Source organism: Grus americana, chromosome 4 (genome assembly GCF_028858705.1).
Source record: "Grus americana isolate bGruAme1 chromosome 4, bGruAme1.mat, whole genome shotgun sequence".
In the NCBI taxonomy this organism is placed as follows: Eukaryota; Metazoa; Chordata; class Aves; order Gruiformes; family Gruidae; genus Grus; species Grus americana.
Genome location: NC_072855.1, coordinates 9,016,454 through 9,034,761, shown reverse-complemented (window position 1 = coordinate 9,034,761; position 18,308 = coordinate 9,016,454). Strand labels below are relative to the sequence as shown.

At 49.0% G+C, this 18,308-nt stretch overlaps 1 protein-coding gene across 6 annotated transcripts in view; it reads right to left on the bottom strand.

The window, feature by feature from the left end:
- The window catches only part of FGFR3 (fibroblast growth factor receptor 3), a 55,249-nt gene extending 40,551 nt beyond the window's left edge, over nt 1-14,698 (bottom strand). For all 6 annotated transcript variants that reach the window (XM_054824491.1, XM_054824492.1, XM_054824493.1 and 3 more), the window contains exons 1-2: nt 14,577-14,698; nt 14,156-14,378 (exon numbers count right to left, since the gene is read on the bottom strand). In XM_054824491.1, coding sequence (XP_054680466.1) covers nt 14,156-14,330 — 175 coding nt within the window. In that variant the 5' untranslated portion in view covers nt 14,331-14,378; nt 14,577-14,698. The remainder of the gene's footprint in view (nt 1-14,155; nt 14,379-14,576) is intronic.
- Between the last annotated feature and the right edge of the window lie 3,610 nt (nt 14,699-18,308).

Sequence of the window (18,308 nt, the reverse complement as noted above, 5' to 3'; positions counted from 1 at the left end):
CCCTGCTCAAGGCAGAGTGACAGGACACCCGTTGGGCTGATGCTAGGTGGAGCACAAGAGACTGTGCCGACAAGTCATCGTCCTTTTGGTGCCTGCCTCTTGTTGCCTCTGAAGAATGGTGGCCAGCCTTAGCACAACGTAGCAGGGGCATCCCGGCTTGAGATCTCAACAGATGCCACCACAAAATGGCTGATGCTTTTACATTGCCACAACCCCTTTCTAAAGCTGGTGGAGGCAGCTATGGAAACTGAGGCACAGAGTGAGGCTTCCCAGCATCCCAACAGACTGAGCAAAGCTTGTCCCCATCACAGCAGGACTGGGTCCTGTCAAAGCGTGGAGGCCCTGAGCAAACCTGTGCTCTTCAGCATCAGTGCTCCATGCCATCCCTCCTGCTTCACCGGACCAGGCTACCTGGTGGGGTTTTGTAGGTGATGCACACCAAGCAATTAGCAAAGTTTGCAACAAGAACTACAGATTACGCAAATGAGTGCTCCACAAAGCATAACGAAAGGAGAGAAACTCAATCTTTGAAAATGTTTTTAAACTGTCTTAATAAATCCTTAAAAGAATAAGAATGCATTGCTGAATAATTATTTTACTTTTTTCTGGGTCCTCCTCTACATCCTCATTTCCTTCCTAAAATCCTTCACAACTCCATTACTTTTGAATTTTTGACCTCCAGGGTGGGTTTTCAGCTACTTAGTGAATTCTAGCAAAATGTTCACCACCTCTTAAGTGCTCTTGCAGATGAATTTTTAAGCAGCAAGTAAGTTCACCAGGCCCAAAAGTTTAGGTTTACCTCAGAGGAACTTTTTTGGGATGCAAAGACTCAGGATCCCTTTACAATTCCCGGGCAGGCCTGGCCCTGGCAGTTACTTGTGATGCTTTTCTGAAGTGGGCTTTGAGATCACATGGCATTAGAAAAAATTTGCCATAAAGCCCCAACCTTTCCCCTTCGGTTCACAGCTATGCAGCTCCCAAATCCCAGCTTCTCTGCATTTCCCTCGCACTTTTAATGTGTGCTCCTCTAATCTTCATTTAATGCAGGCAGCTGGCGGCAAATACCCCCGAACAATGACTTTAATCCCAAGTATCCTGAAGCCCCCCCCTTCCTCCTCGCATCGAAATTGAGGGGGGAGAAAAAAATAAAAAGAACAGCCTCATGACAGCAAGATGGAGAAATCCAAGCTATCCACTGGGCCAAAGGAGCAGAAAGACACAATGAGCTAAATTTTGCCTGGTTTGCTAATTAAAAACGGAAGCTACTCCACTCCGGAGCCAAGGCGGGGAGGTGGGGAGGGTTTTCATGCTATTCAAAAAATCGGCTTCCAACTGGGACCATATTCACTCCACATTAATTGTCATTCCAACTACGAGTGTCCTAGTTTCAAAATGAAAACTACTCTCCAGTGTAGCTAGTGAAAACTAACACCAGTTTCGAGGCATTAAACAAAATTTATTGATTGCATTTTCCCACCCACTAAAACTTTAATAAGCATTAAACCTCAAACTCCTGGCCCTCTCCCTCCATAAAAAGGGTCAGGCTCCTCTATATGGAGATTAGGACTTAATGTTTGGTATTTGTTTATGAGCCTATCAATTGCCTCTATTTCGGGGGGGGGGAAGCACATCTGAAAAAAACCCCTTCTTGTACACGGATTAAGAGAGGGCAAAGGTTTAGGGTAGTTTGGGTGGGTTTTTTTCCAACTGATTGTGGGTTTTAGATATATGACGGGTCATGTTCACGTGAATGAAAATAAGTAAATATTCCCCTTTTAGCAAGTTTCCCTTGAGTTACATAAAATGGTTATTTTTCAAAGTTCTCTATGTCTCCGTAATAAGACGCAGTAGTTCAAATCTTCTCTGCTAGCTGTTTTCAGCTGTGTAAAAGGAAAAAAAAATAATAATTTGGGGGCCGCTCTGTCTGCATACTTACTAAAGAAAACAAAGGCCAAACATTTGAAATGCAAAGGTCGGTGATTAAGCCCAGAAATCCATATCTAGGCATCAAAACGAATAGCCAGATTTTAAGAGTGCTTAAGCGACTTAAATACAGAGCCTGACCTGGCTCAGCATCTTTCAAAACCAAGTCCTGCTATTTCAGTGCCTCAAGCAAGATTTAGGTGCCAGGTACCCAAGTTGGAGAAGTTTAACAGTAATCTCCTTTTGTGAAGTCTGATCCACTTTAATCTGAAGTTGCGAATGACAAACGAAGATTTTGTTATTTAAAAAGCACATCTAACTAAAGCTGCGACACTTTGTCCTTGTGTTAAACTCAACTCTTATCCTTCAGCATTATTAGGAAGAGTTGGGAGAGATAGCAAAAGAAAAGTGGATGTCAAAAATTCTTTTATTTCTCCTCTTTAAAGAAGGCTGCTAAAGGGATTAGACAGCTTTGAGTTCACTGCTCTGTTAAATCAACCTTACAATATTTTTTCAGCTTGTTTGACTTGCTGTTTCTGTATACATTTGTGTTTTCACCTTTCTGCATTCAAATCCCACGCTTAGCGTTTGTTCTGTGCTTCTCACAGGAAACTTGGTCCGTTCTTTATTTGTATTAAGTCTACGGAGTTATAGAAAACAGACTTGGAAAACAATCCCTAAATTAGCAGGACTTAGCGGCTTCCATGCATACGCGCACACACACAGGGCATCGCATACCATCCGACCCAAACGCGGCGGTTTATCATTTCCAGCAGCAACAGCAGGGCATCAGGTTCACCAGAACAGACCTTTTAATGGTCTCCTGCAACCGTATCTATTACGGTGGGTTTCGGAATGCACGTAATAAATTAAGAGAGAGTTCAAGGAAGTCATGCGTGTCTCGGTTCCCACTCCCTTCAAGCAGTTTTAATGTCCCCAAATAATCATCTTCTACGACCTGTACTGCGCTGGGCTCCAGTAATATCAGTTAGCAAGTCAGACGCCTCTATACACAGCTATTTTAATGCTGCTGTACAGAAATCGACTCTCTGCAGAGGGTCGTTTCCAGTGTCCTGCAGCAGGACATGGCTGGTCCTGCCTGCACAAGCCACGGACCTTCCACAGGCACCTTTGGACACCTGCCCCGTCCTCCACAGTCCGATTTTCCCAGCTTTTCCCTTCCTTCCCCCATCAGAAATACTTTCAAAACCTCTTTCTCTCTGCAAACGAGCATCCAAGCGTCCGAGTGAGATGGACGCTGTTGTGACAGCAGGGATGGCCATCGCAACGGGCAAGCCAAGGGAGGAAGAAAATAGCCATTTCCCTCCGGCAGATGGAAAATGTGGGTGATAAAAACTGAGCCCCGCAGCCCCCCACAGCCTGGATTTGTCTGAAAGTCAGGCATCGAAGTTAAGCTTCAGCCACGGTCCCTTGGGTGGGATGGGTAGATGAACCACCACCTCGTACCACTAGTGAAGACATGAAGTTGGACGACCTCCCCACATATTTACACCCATTTATCCACACCGAAGTACACACCTGTAAATGGAGCAAGAGCTGCCCACAGCAGTGAGATGAGGTTTTGAATGAACTAAAACCTGGGGTCTGGCCCCTCCACTGCCTTTCCAAGGGCGGGTGGCTAATTCAGGGTCATCTCCTCTTCCTCCCTGCCCCAAGACACCACGTGTTGCTTCTCCGGCTGCTCCTTCTCATTCCCCAAACAGCCAGGCTCAAGCACCGGGTGAAACGATTCCTGCAAAGACTGCAGCGCTTGTCCGCACCTCATTTGCTATGCACTGGGAGGAGGGGGTGGAGAGGGAGAAAACCTCCACTTCAGACTTTTACACATATTTTGAAAGCACCTGAGGAGGCTTCAGGCCCTTTTTTGCCAGGACTAACACATTCCACCCACAAGATGACCTTATTAAGAGCGCAGACGGCTCCTCGCAGGAAGGATTTACATTGCGTGGGGTCACCGGATCCAGCATTGGGCGGGCAGCGACCCACTGCCGAAACCAGAGCAGTGGGTACAAACCTGCCCCTTTTTGCCCCTGCACTGAGGGAGACGGGGTAAAGGGGAAGCCCTGCTGTCCTCCTCCAGCCACCTCTGTGGTCCTCATTCCTCCACAAAGCCTTTCCTGATGGAGAAGCCCACTGTCTTCTCAAATCTCAAGGTGCCAGCACGCCTACACATAAAAATGAGGCAGAAATCTCATTCCTTCACTAAATAATACACAGGTTGGAGCCCCAGCACAACTCAATAAACATTTTGTAGGAGTTATTTTCCTTTTTGTCTGGGCAGATCTCAAAGCCTTTCTGCGGCAGGAGGTTTCAGGCTTGGGTTTCCATTGTCTCCTTGTCCAAATAATGGCAATACTAATTGAATCACTGGCCAAAAGAAAATTAAATGTGACCCTTTCATGCATACTCTGGGGGTTCCCATTTGCTCCTGCAGCTCTCCTCTGCTCTACCTGAAACAAGGCAAGAGAAGGTGCCGCTGTCAAGGTGCCCCCCTCCGAGATACCCAAGGCTGAAAGAAAGGTTGAGTATCTGTAACGCAGTATCTACACCATATTTATTTAAACTCCAGAGCATTTACTGTATTTACATTGTACCCCAGCTAGGATGGGAGCAGGGGGTGCAGGAGGGTGGCTTTACCAAGTATCTTCAAGGCTAACATGAACTCTCCCCGACAGCAGCTTATACTCTTGTTCCCAAGCCAGGGAAATCAGGAGCCTGGAGAGCCTGAAACTTATCTTTATGCTTAATTACAGATTTCAAGTGCCTCACTCCAGGCCCTCACTTATTACGCTTTGGACCCTGATGCCTCTGGGCCAAGCTGGAATAAATGCTTTACACTCACTCATCACTCACTACGTTCACAAGCATTTAACTCAGAGGAAGGTGGGTGATGGATTTGTAGCAACTTTGGGCAGAGATGCAGAGAGAACACCATCTGCCGTTTCTTACTTCTTTTTTTTCCTTCCTTTCTGTAATTAATCAATTCGCAAATTGGGAGGCAAGAGTTTTCTTGCAGTCTCCTCTTCCGATCACCCCTGCGAAGCGAAGGCTAAGAAGGACACGTCAGGGCGGCTGCAAGGTCGAAGTGCTGCCCGTGGAGCAGCATTAGGGCCGGTCGGTGGGAGCGCTGGGCTCCCAGCCCTGCTGCTCGTCCCACCCAGGGGCCTCCTGGGGCACAACCCACCGCACGCTGCAAGAAAGAGGCTTTCTGAGTTTTCCCTGGGGAAAAAAAAAACTTAAAAAAAAAATAATGCTTTCACGGAAAGCTGCGAGATCATGCATAACACACTGGCTGTAAAAATGAATGTATTTTTTATTTTATTTTTTTTCCAACTGCATTCCCTCACAGTTCATCTCTTAGGCAGTAAACACCAGCCAATTTATGCACCTCCATTTACCAGCCCCCCCACTGCTGCATGAATCCCCAGCCTATTAACATAACTATTTAAACTGGACATGTTTTCTTAAACATTCTTCTTCTTTCATAAACTGCCAAGTGACAGTTGTTTACTGTCAACAAGCCCGGGTACTCTAAGACAGGGAGAAATATGCCCTTTCAAAAGGCAGACATCGGCTACCAAAGGAAGATTAAAATCTGATGTTTTTCTCTTCTCCCTCCCCAAAAATGCTTTATTCCTACAGATACACATGATACAGATCAGGAGAGATGGTGCTATGCCTAATTCCAATCATTCTTTTAATTAAAGACAGGCTCATGGAGGATTTATCTTTGGTTGCACATGCTAGTTGTCAGGGCACACTTTTAACTCCCTAATCTTCCCATTGCAACTGTTTTTTCCCCTTCACTTTTGGCTTCAATATCGCTGTCTCCCAAAGCACATCTCGGGGAATCAGCATGCTCATCTTGCACAGATCCTGCTACCGGCTAGGAACAAAATGCTTGCCTGGGGGAATCTATATAGAGAAGTTAAAAAATTTTAAATAAAAATCAAATCATTGGTTAGATCGAGACCTACCATCTCCAAACACGCTGCTGAAATATTTTGCTGGGAGGGAATTTCTTGTGCTTGAGTCTTGCACATGAAAGGGAGATATATGGAAAAAAAAAAACCCACCCATCTGAGAAAACTCCTTTTTTCCCCAGTTCTGCTCTGCCTGCCTGCAAAGCACCGGGAAAGCTCCTCTGCCAGCTCCTGTCCCCGTGCAAGCAGCCCCGGAGCTCGGCAGCCCCAGCCTGCCCACGGCCGGATCAGCCCCAGCTCGGCCCCAGCTGCCTGCCGACCCCCGCGGGGGATTATTAACACTTTCCCCGGCGCATTGTGCGGCTCCCAGATCACGGCGTTGGGGGCTAATGCCGGCCGACACTGATACGATGGAACCGAGGATGCGGCATGAAGGGATGGCGGCCGGCGCCGCGGCTCGGCTCTGTGCGGGACTCACGCCAGAGTCACCGGGGGCCCGGGCGGTGGCCGTCACCGTGGTCTCCGGTGCTCACATTTGGGCTGCGACACTGCCGCCAGCTTGCATCGAAGCTGGAGTTAGAAAAACCAAGATGGGAAGCAAAGGTCTGCGTTACAGCAGGTCGAGAGGAACGGGAGGTGACGGAGAGCCGGCTCTAGGGATCACCCCCATGAAGTGGCACCCGGCATCTCCCCACCCCCAAACCGGGGAGCCCTTTTACTTGCCGAATTTCCTCTGCTTGTTAAAATGTTTGGGTCATTAGAAAACTTTCCAAATAATCCCTGCTTATGCTAAATAGCTGCTCCCACCACTGTGAAGGGCTTCAGCCTGCTCCCTTGGAAATCAATGGGGGCTTTTTTGCTTAGGATTCAATAGGCGCAAGATCAGGACCTCATTATTATTTTTACAGGACTACAAGCAGCAGAGAATGGTAAAACCCCCAAACAAAGCAACAACCCTCCAAACCAGGAGCCAAACTCACCATGAAGAATCTTTACAAGCTCTGCCAAGCAAAGTAAAATTAAAAATCCAATTCTTGGGAGCTTTTCGGTTTTTTGACAGGAAAAGCGTAAGGCTGATAAAGGCTGGGCTCATCATTTGGATCCAGGAACATCTCCCGTAGCTCACTTTTCCTCAAAAGAAAAGCCTTCATAGATGCGTATTTTGCCTTACCCAGGGAGAGTGAGTAAGAGGGGATGAGTTGTCAGTCCAGGGTGATGCACATTGGCTACCCTGCGGCACCCTGTGGAGCCCAGAGCAGAAACACCTTCAGAGCTTCACATGATCTCCTCTCCCCCACCCCAGGATGAACCCCCCCAGTACGTTCCTCTGCAGAGCCACCACCACCAACACACGGGACCAGGTGGCTCCTGAGACACTGGTCCTGCTACGGGGACCACATCTGCACCCCATCTCCACAGAGGCCGGGTGCCGCCAGCATTTTGTGAGAGAAGCCTCAGAGATGCTCTCGTCCGTAGCGCCCTCCTCAGAGCTCTACAACAGTCAAGTTCTCCACTTCTTGCCTGTTGCCTTGCATTGCTCCTCTCTCTTGGCATCAGTGAGAACTCACCTATGCACTACATATAACCACCGCAAGGTTTGGCCCCTAAGCAATACCCAGCTATTTCGCTGACTCCCTTACACCCAACTCGTCCCAGGTCAACTCCAAAACACTTCAACTCCATTACTTCTGGGTGATCCTTATAACCTAGCAGTGATCTGGTCTCCAAAGCTTTACTGATTTAACTGCATCATCTGAAGTATTTTAGTGAGATTCCTTGTGAACAGCACAAGGTAATTCAGTGCAATAAAGGCACAACTACAAAACGCTCCAATTTCTAGGGCAAAAGCATTAAATGAAGATAAGCCAACAAATACTTTAATCAGTTATCGAACAGCAGGAGCTGGGAAGCCCTCCTTGCGGGTCTCTGGCACGTCATGGTGCACCGTGATCGCCTGTTAACTTCTTCTCCCTAAAAACCCTTATCCTCAAACTAAGGGACGTAGCCATGGCTTGGCTCCTTGGGTGAAAAGGAAAAGAGGGGGAAAAAACCCCCAGACCAACGCGCTGCCGTGTGTCAGCTTGACATCTGCAGGTAGTTCAATGGCTCATGGTACAACGGCTGGGTGCAAACATCGACGCTGGGGTCCCCGTGCCGTGGCATTCCTGGGGAAGGGTGCCCTCAGCACACACCGCAGCCTGCGAGGCTTCACTTGCTCGCAGAGAGCAATCCTAGACTGCGTCCTTTCCTCACCCGAAAACTTGGAACCCTTCTCACTTCTGAGTCATTAATACTTTTAACCCCTCGCAACCTGCAGAAATGGCACAGCCCCAAAATCTCACAGATGCTAAACGTGTAAGCACATGGTAATTGTTTTGCGTACAGTTCTGCATAATAAAGAAATCTCTTTCCAAGTTTTAATATAACCTTTTTATTTAACCAACTCTTTATCTTCCCCTGCTTTCTGGATTTGAGAAAGCAAGGCCAGCACACAAGACCTACATCCCCCTCTGCAATAAATACCACACCTTTTTAGATGAATATATCTGAAACTGAAGCAGTTACTGGAGAAATGTTTTCTTATTTGACTGTGCTGCTATTCTTCAAAAAAAAAAAAAAACCCAAACAAAACAAACTGAAACTTTGTTACACTGTGTAACTTGAGTGTCACAGCAAAAAAAAAAAAAAAATAATGAATTTAACTACCTGGCTAGTCCCTATCCACCTGAACACGACAACCCCCCAGATAGCCTATCAGAATAATAGGGCAGGTTTACGTCTGATTACCTTTCACATTTTAACTACTAAGTTTACCAAAGGTTTTACTCAGCTCATATCTCACAGTTCTTGTTTGCTTTTGATATTACAGAAACTTCCTGGTCATTCAAGCCAAGGAGCAGATACTTTAGGGGTAAGCACACCAGGAATACCGCATTCACCACAGGAATAAAAGCCCTTCTTCACACATCCAGGGCTTTAAATCATATCTACGGCACTTGGCAACCTGAGCTGTGAGCATATCGGAAAGGGGGCACCGGGACAGTCAGCTCTACTTCAGAGAAAAAGTAAATTTTTTTACAAGATCACCAGGTAAACAGCCGAAAGGGGGGCAAACAGTAAACTGATAAGCTATGTAAGAGGCCAAGGAAAAAAAATTCAGGGTGTAACAAGGTATTTTAAGGTGCTTTCAGCATCGTACGTGTCTTCAGACATGGTTTTAGCCCCATGTTTGCATAGGGGGTGCTATCGGATTTAGTCCTCCTAAGAGCCGGGACTGCCCGCTTTCACATACCATGAATGGCTTTGCTGAACTGCAGTCCCATTTGCTGAAAAATAAAAAAAGGAGGTATGGCAAATTTTTACCAAGCCACCATCCTTTCTGGCATCCAGCCTGGTACGTTGAGGAGAATAAAGTTCATTAACTAACCAGTATTAAAAGAGATGAAACGGCAAACACTGAAACAGCTCCATCAAACCATAATGGCTTGGATGGTGCTGAGTCAGCAGGCGATTTCAAGCTACTTGTTTTTTTTTTAAGGGTCAAAAAAAAGAAGAAACAGGTATGCAGATCCAGACGAACCCCCAGGACACAGGAAAAGTTATAAGCACATAGCACACTAGGAAAAAGAGAAAAGTCTATTCAAACGGGGAAATAGAATACAAATTAGGTTGGTTTAATTCATCGTCTGTGTATCCCAGCCTTGCTGGGAAAAAGCTGTCCAACTGGGGAGGGAATTTTTAGTAGAAATACCTGAATTTGTAACATTCCTGCTCGTTCTACTCCGCATACACTAAAAGCTGCCAAAAGGTAAACTGTGAGGACAACACAGCCCCTTCTCCATGTATTCTGAAGCCTCAGAGCTCACGTCCTGGTGCCTGCACTGGTCCTACACACCTCAGTGACCAGCCAGAAAAACCTAGCAGCAGGCCGTGCCCTAACCTGAGCCGAAATTAAGGTTCAGCTAATGCTTTCAGTCAGCTCTGTTTGCCAGCTGACAGATCACTGTCAGAAACGTCTTGGTCAAACCCTTTTGTAAACTGGGAATTTTAACTGCTCAGAAACTGGGGTGATTCTCTATATTTTAGGGTCTGTAACTGAATCGGCAGACATATGCAGGAAGTTTTCAGGGAGGACAGCTTTCTGAGCATATAGTTGGATATCAAAGTTCACTTTTATTCACCATACTTTAAGAGGAAAAAAAAAAAAAATCCAGCCTTATAGAGGGGAAAATAGCCCTCCCCTAGTTTCATGTGAAATTTCAGCTTTGTCCAGGCAGCAGACCAGGTCCCACTGCATGGAAATGGTCCTGATGTAGCAGAGATGCAGCAATCAAGACTTTTTTAGTGTTCTAACTTGAAAAACCATGCTCAGGCAGGCTTTGGGACATGTATGCTTTCCCAAACAGCTCTGAAGATTTGTTGGATGGAGTCGTAAAAGTTAACATGCTGGTCAGAGAGGCTTACTTTAATTGCATGATTTAATTAGCAGATCAACACTTTGCTAGACAATTTTCAGATCTACTTTCATCACATCCCCTACTCAATGGTTGTTAATAAATTAAAAGAAAAAAATCCTTAGATTTAATTGGAGTGACCCTTGTCAATATGCATAGAAGATGTGAAGTTATAGAGCTAGTATCGAATTCATTAATAAGTCTGTCTCTGCACTGGAACAGACTTTCTTTCTGGTTTGCTATTTGTTAGGTAAGAAATAGATTTAAAAAAAAAAAAAAGCCATATTTCATCATCCTCTTATTTTATTGCCCAGTAAAATACGCTAGTCTCAACATTAAAGACTCAATTAGCTTTTTTGGCTGCTGCTGTTAATGAGAACAAATGGATCAACTTTTAATTTCAAAACTGTATCACTCAGAGCTGCCCACTGAATCTAAAGGGTTTCTGATCTCAGGCAGAAAAGTATGAAGAACCATCAATATAATAATAATAAATAATAATATAATAAGAGACACTTCTTAGAGTGTTTTAATGCGTAAACCCTGAGGCCAGCTCCAGGAATGGCTGGTGCCATTTGGCACTCACTTCAATTCCCTTATAATTTCAGGGTGAACTTTGAAACGCTCAGTTACACAAAGCCAAGCAACGCGGACTGCTGTACCCTACACCTTGGACCCTCCGCTGGGCGCCCGTTGGAAGGCTACAAGAGCCCGGTTGCATGGAGAAAAACACCGCAACCAGTGCATCACCCGTTCTTTCCAAGCAGAACAGTCACAGGAGTTAGTACGTGCCCCACCATTCAATTTAAAATCCCAAACCAGCACCTTTTCCATTCTTTTGGCTTGAAAACTGCCTGTGCAGTAACTCTGGGTGACAATTTGATTCCAGTGCCGCACAAGGAAACTTCGGTTATTACTCCTGACAGATTGGGAGAGCTCTCCCCTTCCCGCACAAACCCGCTCAAACACTAGCAGCTCTCTATAAAACTCTTTCAATGCCCATAGACAGCTTTAGCAGCTAACTAGTGCAACACAAATCCTAAGTAGCCCAGAAATTCCCTTTTTTGCGTATACCATATGCAGACAGACACACACAAACCAGCTACAGGAGACAGGCCGGTTATCAGAAGTTTTTAAAAGCAAAATACTGCCATTTCAGTTGGTCTGCTCTCTAAGAAAACAGCCAGCGTTACTTGACATTCACAAATCGTACGAAGTAATATCTTTATCTGAATACTAATGCAAATTGGACGGGCTTTTTTATATTGATGTCTATTCTGTGGCTGCTGAATAGAGTGACCGCATGCTCGAGGCTGCAAAGGAGTTCACTGACCTCCCTAATCATCTCTGTCATAGCCCCTGAATGACATACACATTCAATCCTGCCTCGCCTGTCTACTTTCATTCATAAAAAAAAAAAAGAAGAAGAAGAAGGGGGGGGGGAAATTTGACATTGTTCTTCCTGCAGCAGCCCCGAGAAAGGGAGAGAAGAGAAACTCAGCCCAGATGAGGCCCCTGGTGTTTTTAGTTTAGCTTCTATTCAGCAACAGCCCCGCCATCTGCCTCCTTCCTGCCAACAGCCGAACACCTCCCTGCGGAGATGTTAAAACCTGCACCCCCTCCACCTCCGCTAATAGCGAGTATTCATATTAGCAAACATACACATACCTCGAGAATGCCTCCCTTCAATGTGTGTTTTATGTAGCTGAGTATAGGCACAAAGCAGTAGCTGTTAGAGCCTTCTCAGCCCCGTGTGGAGAATTAGATCACTGGGGAAAAATCCTTCCAAGCCCCTTTATGGAAAATAAGGCCTTAGACTGTAAATGCAAAGCCCAGCGAACAACAACCCTCAGTAATGAGCCAATACCCCATGGCCCATTTGACTAGGAGAAAGAATTTGCTTTTTACCATTCAATTCAAAAAGACTGAAAAAAGTAAAATGTGTTTTTACTTGGCTCTGAAGGTTTATATTCTTTACAGTTTCTTTTGCACAACCTTTTCCCCCCCAGGTCGGACGGGCAGCGGGTGCCCCCGTGCTGGCGGGGCTGCTGGCTTTGGCGTGGAGCTGGGTGAGCAGCGCCGGCTTCACGCTTCCCCACACACGTGGTCAGCAGTGGGAGAGCTGCCGGCATCGCAAAGCTCCCCCTGCCCTCACAGCCCCCCGCCTGCAGGAGCCTCCAGCAGCTCATAGTGATGGGGTAACCCACATTGCTGGGTGTTGGGACTAACAGGAGCCCTCTGCTCAGGGCCGAATCCCGCTCCCAGGGAGCACAGGGGGGCTTTGACAGCGACACTTTTACTTTGGAGAAAGCTGACAGAGTGGTAAGAGAGCCTGTCCTGAGGATTTCCACCAGAGCCCCTGGAAATCCCAACGCATCACTCAGCTCACAGACATCAGCAGGGGGACGCTTCCCTCAGTGCGACCTCCGGGTACGCCACTTGCAACAATTCAAACAGCATCCTAAAGCCATAACATGCAAAGGTGTCTCGGAGCACGGGAAGGGTTTAGCACCACTTGACTACATCATCAACCCCAACCTATGGGCTGAAGATGCAGGTGGAAACCCAGGGGACTGCTGAGGCAACCACTCACCCCCCCCGTGGGTTGCTGCCCACCCCCATGGGTTCAACTGTGCCCGAAGTGACAGCGCCAATATGTACTTCAGGCTAAAATAGGGAGAACTGGGGACACTTAGTTTCTGCCGCTTCCCACCCGTGACCAGCACAGGCTGCTCGCTTCCTCCTGCACACCGACCTCACCTGCTTTGACCAAGTCGCTGAATGTTGCCCCATAAATCAATTCTTTTGGCTGTGAAAAATGAGCCAAACGAGTTACACTAAGAATCTGGTGTTTTATTAGGACTTTCTTGAAAACAAAACCAACCCCCGGCGTGATTTATAGCTTTAACCAAAAGGGGTATGAAAGTAATGCCCCCACCCCCCAGCCTCCACGAAGCCCATTTATTCCCCTGTCACTTTTTTGGCAAACAGGCTTCAAACCCTTTCCTGAACAATGGAAACTTTCTGCCGGGTACATGCAATCTCGAAGACGGGGGGCTGCGAGGGGGCTCCCTTCCATTAAAGAGCTTTGAAAAATAAACAGGGACTCAGGTAGCAGCTGAGGCGTATCAGACCCGCCGTATATATTTAAAAGAAAAAAAACCCCAAAACCAAACAGCTTTTGTCCGACGTGTTAACTTCTCTTCACTTGCAACTCCAGTGCTGCCACTCCAAGGGAGATCCCTCCTGGCTTCCCCGAAATGCTGGTCCCTTCTCAGCAAAGCCGCACTTACTAAGCTGCGATCCAGCGTGTGCGCACCCGAAGTTGCCGCAACTCCAGTTTTGCTCCCAAAATGTGGATGTAAATGACCCTCCCTTACTTTTCCCACCCGAACACACACACACACACACACAGAGCCAGAGCATTTCTGATGTGCGCTGAAGATGCGCGCTACACAGGCACGGAGGCATCTTTCCTTCCCCAGCGCAGACACGGGTCAAACCCCGGGGGCTGCCCGTTCCGCCAGCGCTGGGAGAGGGTTCTTGGGGGACAGGGATCGTGCGAAAGGCAGTTTTTCACTCCAGGGCGCCTCTGCAGCTTGGCCGAGCCGCGCTGAGAGGAGGATCACCCCGGCCCGGCTGCCACCTCCCCGGCCCCGCGCGGTTTTTAACTCCCGCTCCGAAGACGGCTCCCGGCGGTCTCCATCCGCCCCCCTTCCACTCTCCGAGAGAAGGGGGCTCGCAGCGCTAAACCCGGCCCCCGCCGCCGCCGATTCCCCCCACCCCGGCCCGAGCCGCAGCGCGGAACACGTGTGCGCGGCCGCGCAGCCTTACCTGCCGGCTGCCCGCCGCTCCTCTCCGCCGCCGCCCCGCCGCCCCGCCGCGCCGCCGGCATCCCGCCGACGGCCGCCGCCAGGCACAGGCACCAGACGGAGCCCCAGGCCGCCCGCATGCCTCCGGCGCGGCGCCGGGGCAGCGCGGCCGCCGCCGCACCGCCCGCCTCAGACATCCCCCGGCCGCATGCTGCCGCCGCTCACCGCTCCGCTCCGCCGCCGCGCTGCCGGGAGAGGGAGAGAGGCGCTCAGGGGGAGGAGGAACCCCTCACCCCTGGTGCCGACACGGAGGAGAAAAAGGAAAAATAATAATAATAAAAAGGAAAAATAATAGGAAAAGGGGGGAAAAAAGTGGTGGGGGGAGTAAAAAAGCGCAAGGGGACGCGCGCAGCCCGGGTGCTGAGCGGCGGCGGGGCGCCTACCTGCGCAAGCCCCGCGGCTGGCCGCGCACCGCGCATGGGGGAAGCGAGCGCGCCCGCAGGAGCCGCCGCCCGCCCTCCCGCCCGCCGCCGCCGCGGCGCTCCTGCGTCTGCTCGGCGCGGCGCGGGCGCGGAGCGGGGCGGCCGCGATGTCCCCGCCCGCCGGGCCGGGCCGCCCGCCCCACCGCCCCGCCCCGCCCCGCCGCCGCCGCCGCGGGGGGCCGCTCCCGCCGCCCGCTCCGCTCCGCGCCCGGCCCCCGGGGCTGCGCGGGGGGGGTGGGGGGGGTAGGTCTCCGCCGGGAGGGGGAAGGGGACGGCCGGGTGCCGCTCGGGGCAGGCGGCGGCTCAGGGGCTGCCCTCTCCCGCCAAGTCCCGGGGTTGAAGCAGGCACCCTTTTCCCATATATATGAGATTAAAGTTGGCTCAGAACCCCACGGCAGTGCTCCCATTGTGGCTCCAGAGTGGCATCGTGTGCCGCGAAACACACCCGTGTGTTTTCTTTTTCTGGCCCTATAACTGCGTTTTCTGAAAAGAGGCAGGGAAGGGGGATTCGGGGGTCGGGGGCAGCCCGTAAGCTCCATGCAAAGCTTTAGGTCAGCCTGAGAACTCCCAAAGCAAAAGGGCAAGGCACCCACTCCCTGGCAGGGTTGCCACACTGTACCCCGAGGTGAAGCCAGCAGCGTGCAACCCGCTTTGAGCACCCTGACTTCACCCACCAAACACCCAGAATCGCTGTGTTTTATTGATGGGAGGGAGTGATCACAGCCTCCACCGACTCTACATGTTTGCTGCCGCTAACCGGACAAAGTACTTTAATAAAATACGATTAAATGTCACATGTATCTAGGTACGATTACGATGATCTAGTCACTATCGTAGTTATGGTTTGGGATATTGTGGTCATCTCAGAGAACCCCGACACAGCCGAGTTGCTTAAGTGACATGCATCAGTTATTGCCGAGAAGTGATCCGAGCTTCTTCGTACGGGGAAGTCACAGCTCTGCTTTAATCCCCTTGACGTAGCAGCTCATTCACTGAAAATAGATGCAAATATTATCAGAGCTGAAAATACTCTGCATAGGGGGCCCAAAAACCCCAACCTGCGTAAGAATCAAGCTGAGGTGGTTTGGGGCAGAGAAAAAGCCAGGGCAGTGTGGAGGGTTGGCTTTCAGCGAGGGTGTACGGCCGGGATCGCTTGCGGCCACCACGGAGAGCTTGGAGTTTGAGCTGTTGTCGCTGCGACCGGGATCTGTCTTGACACCTTTATCAGGCACAGAGACTCTGACATCTCAATACTGTCGCATTGTGTGGGGAAGCATTGAGACGGGGCTGCGGCGAGGAAATCCTACATGTCAGCGGAGACCCTCGCCAGTGACACCATCGGTTTAAATGAAAACGATGAGGGGAAAAGCAGATACATAAATAAAATGTGGTTATTTCACCGTCACAGAGATGGCTTGGCAGCATGTCAAGCTGCACGATGTTTGCTCTCACAACTGCTGTGCTGGAGGTGCCAGAAAATCGATAAAAATAAAAACAACAGCAGCATAATTATATGGGGAGTGTTTGCCATGGTTATTTTGAAGATGACTTTTTGCAAAAGTGGGGCCAAATTCTGATCTCATGTAAAGTCAGCAGGGTAAGAGTAACACCCGTTATTGTTACCATTATGATCCCCATTTTCCAAGGGGAGAGCAGCAAAGGAGGATGAGGACCTCTCCTAAGCCTGCAGCTAAAATAGAAACTTAAGTGAGAGTTCAGGGTGGTTTCTCACACCGTAGACTGCGTTTCAGAAGCGCCACAGTGACTGTGCCTCCGTGTCAGGTGAAGGCAAACACTTTTGTGATGCCTCTGGAGTAGGGTAACAAGATGGAAATGGTCGATCTGAACCCGGGGAGTTTTAAGGTTACTTGGGAGATGTAAAGTCTGCATCTTGGATCAAGTCAGCTCAGCCTTTTAATGGTTTTGAACTGGTTTTCATTTGGAGGAAAGCGAAAAGCTTGTAACATTTGGAAGCCCTTTACAACAGGAAATCAAAGGGGTATTGAGATAGTCCTGTATGAAGGACTTCAAGGTTCACAGTTTTCCCTAGAGTGGGATATTTTTAGGTTTCCCATTTATTAACCTCTGGTGCAGCACACTCATGTGGGGCTGGGGAGCACAGACCCAATTAAGCGCAGATTTTCTGATGCTGCTTCGTCACTGCAGTGGCCACTGTAGCAGAGCCTGGGTCGTAGTGCTGTGCAGCAAAAACTGTGGCTCTGAACTGTGTCTCAGCCACTTTCTTACTATTAAAAAAAAAATCATGTACCTAGTCTAGTAAACTCTGCACAACACAATTGCATTTATTTTAGGACTACTATGCCATAAGCCGTGTATTAGCCCCAAAGTTTTCCTTCCCCCTCAAGCTAGGAGCGTGCACTCGCCTTCATGCAGGGATACTCTCGCTGCCAATGTGTTTGTTCCCCTTTTATCCCTTATAAACATTCCCTTCCCAGAACTTTATATTTGTCTATCCTCTTAATATCCAGAGCTGTCAGTGATGAAAATCAAACCCCTTTTGGCAGCTGAGGGATGGTGAGTGGCTGCCCTTTTCCAAGCGAGCGGCTGAAATACAAGGTGGTCAGTGGTGCTCTCGGTGTCCGAGCCTGTCACTGTCACGCTCCCAAGGCACCTCGCTGGAGGCTCAGCCACCGAGAGCAGCTGTCCTAGGAAGAAATTTGGGGGGCCTTGCAGGCCTTGGGGGCTTTGGCATGGCTAAAACCCCTCTTTCCCTTCATGCCTCTCCAAAACCCTGCCTGGGAGGGAGGCTGCTAATCTCTCTAAAAGTGCAACCTGTTGATAGTCTCAAAATAAGTTAAATGCAGACTGCTGTCAGCAAAATCGGCTCCAGGCGTGAATGCTTTGAGCAGATCCTTCTGCCTCTCTGTCCAGGAGATGTGGACGAGACAGGCTGTGAGATGCCTGTCCGAAACCCCTTGGGGCTGAGGCTCCTTGCGTCACCTTTGGTGACACTGCTGGAGGAGAGCGTTTGATGAGACGGGGTGCGGTGGCACGAGCTGCTTCTCTTCCCTTCTCCCCTGCAACACTGCAAGCCGTTTGCCTGCGCATCGGAGCTGTTGTATTTAGCAAAGCAGACAGGGACTGCCCTGAGCTAACGCAGTGCTGGGCTCCATAAGGAACTTGAAAAAATGATACTGGGGACTGGTACCTCCGTACAACCCCATCAGTGGATCCTCGCAGAACTTGTTTCCTTAGCAGGCAGAGAGCAATTCCTGAATCAATACAGAGTTGGAGCAAAGCGATGAAGTAGGAGAAACTTTAATGCAAGTTTTAATACACTGGGCAAGTTCGATCAGAGATGCGGTCACATGAGCCTCTGAATCGTATCGGGTTAGGTACACACAATAAATATCGCCAAATATTTCTTATCAAAACTGGGACTTGTTAGCTGACTTGTGAGCCAGCCTGAGTGCTGTAATGAGCTGCTCCTTTAGCTCCACGGACCATTACGAGCTCACATGAGAGTGAACTGAGATATTGTTTCAGAGATCAGTGTCTGTGTGTGTGCGTAGAAGCCCAAGCTGCCCACCCCTTCGCATCCAAGGGTTAAATAGCATTAGTCGATGCAGACGCCGGGGTACGTTCTCCAGAGCTCATGTCACTATCCATTTATATCAATAAGGTGCATTGGAATGGCTAAACCGTTTTTTATTAGCTAGCCAGCCCAAAGGA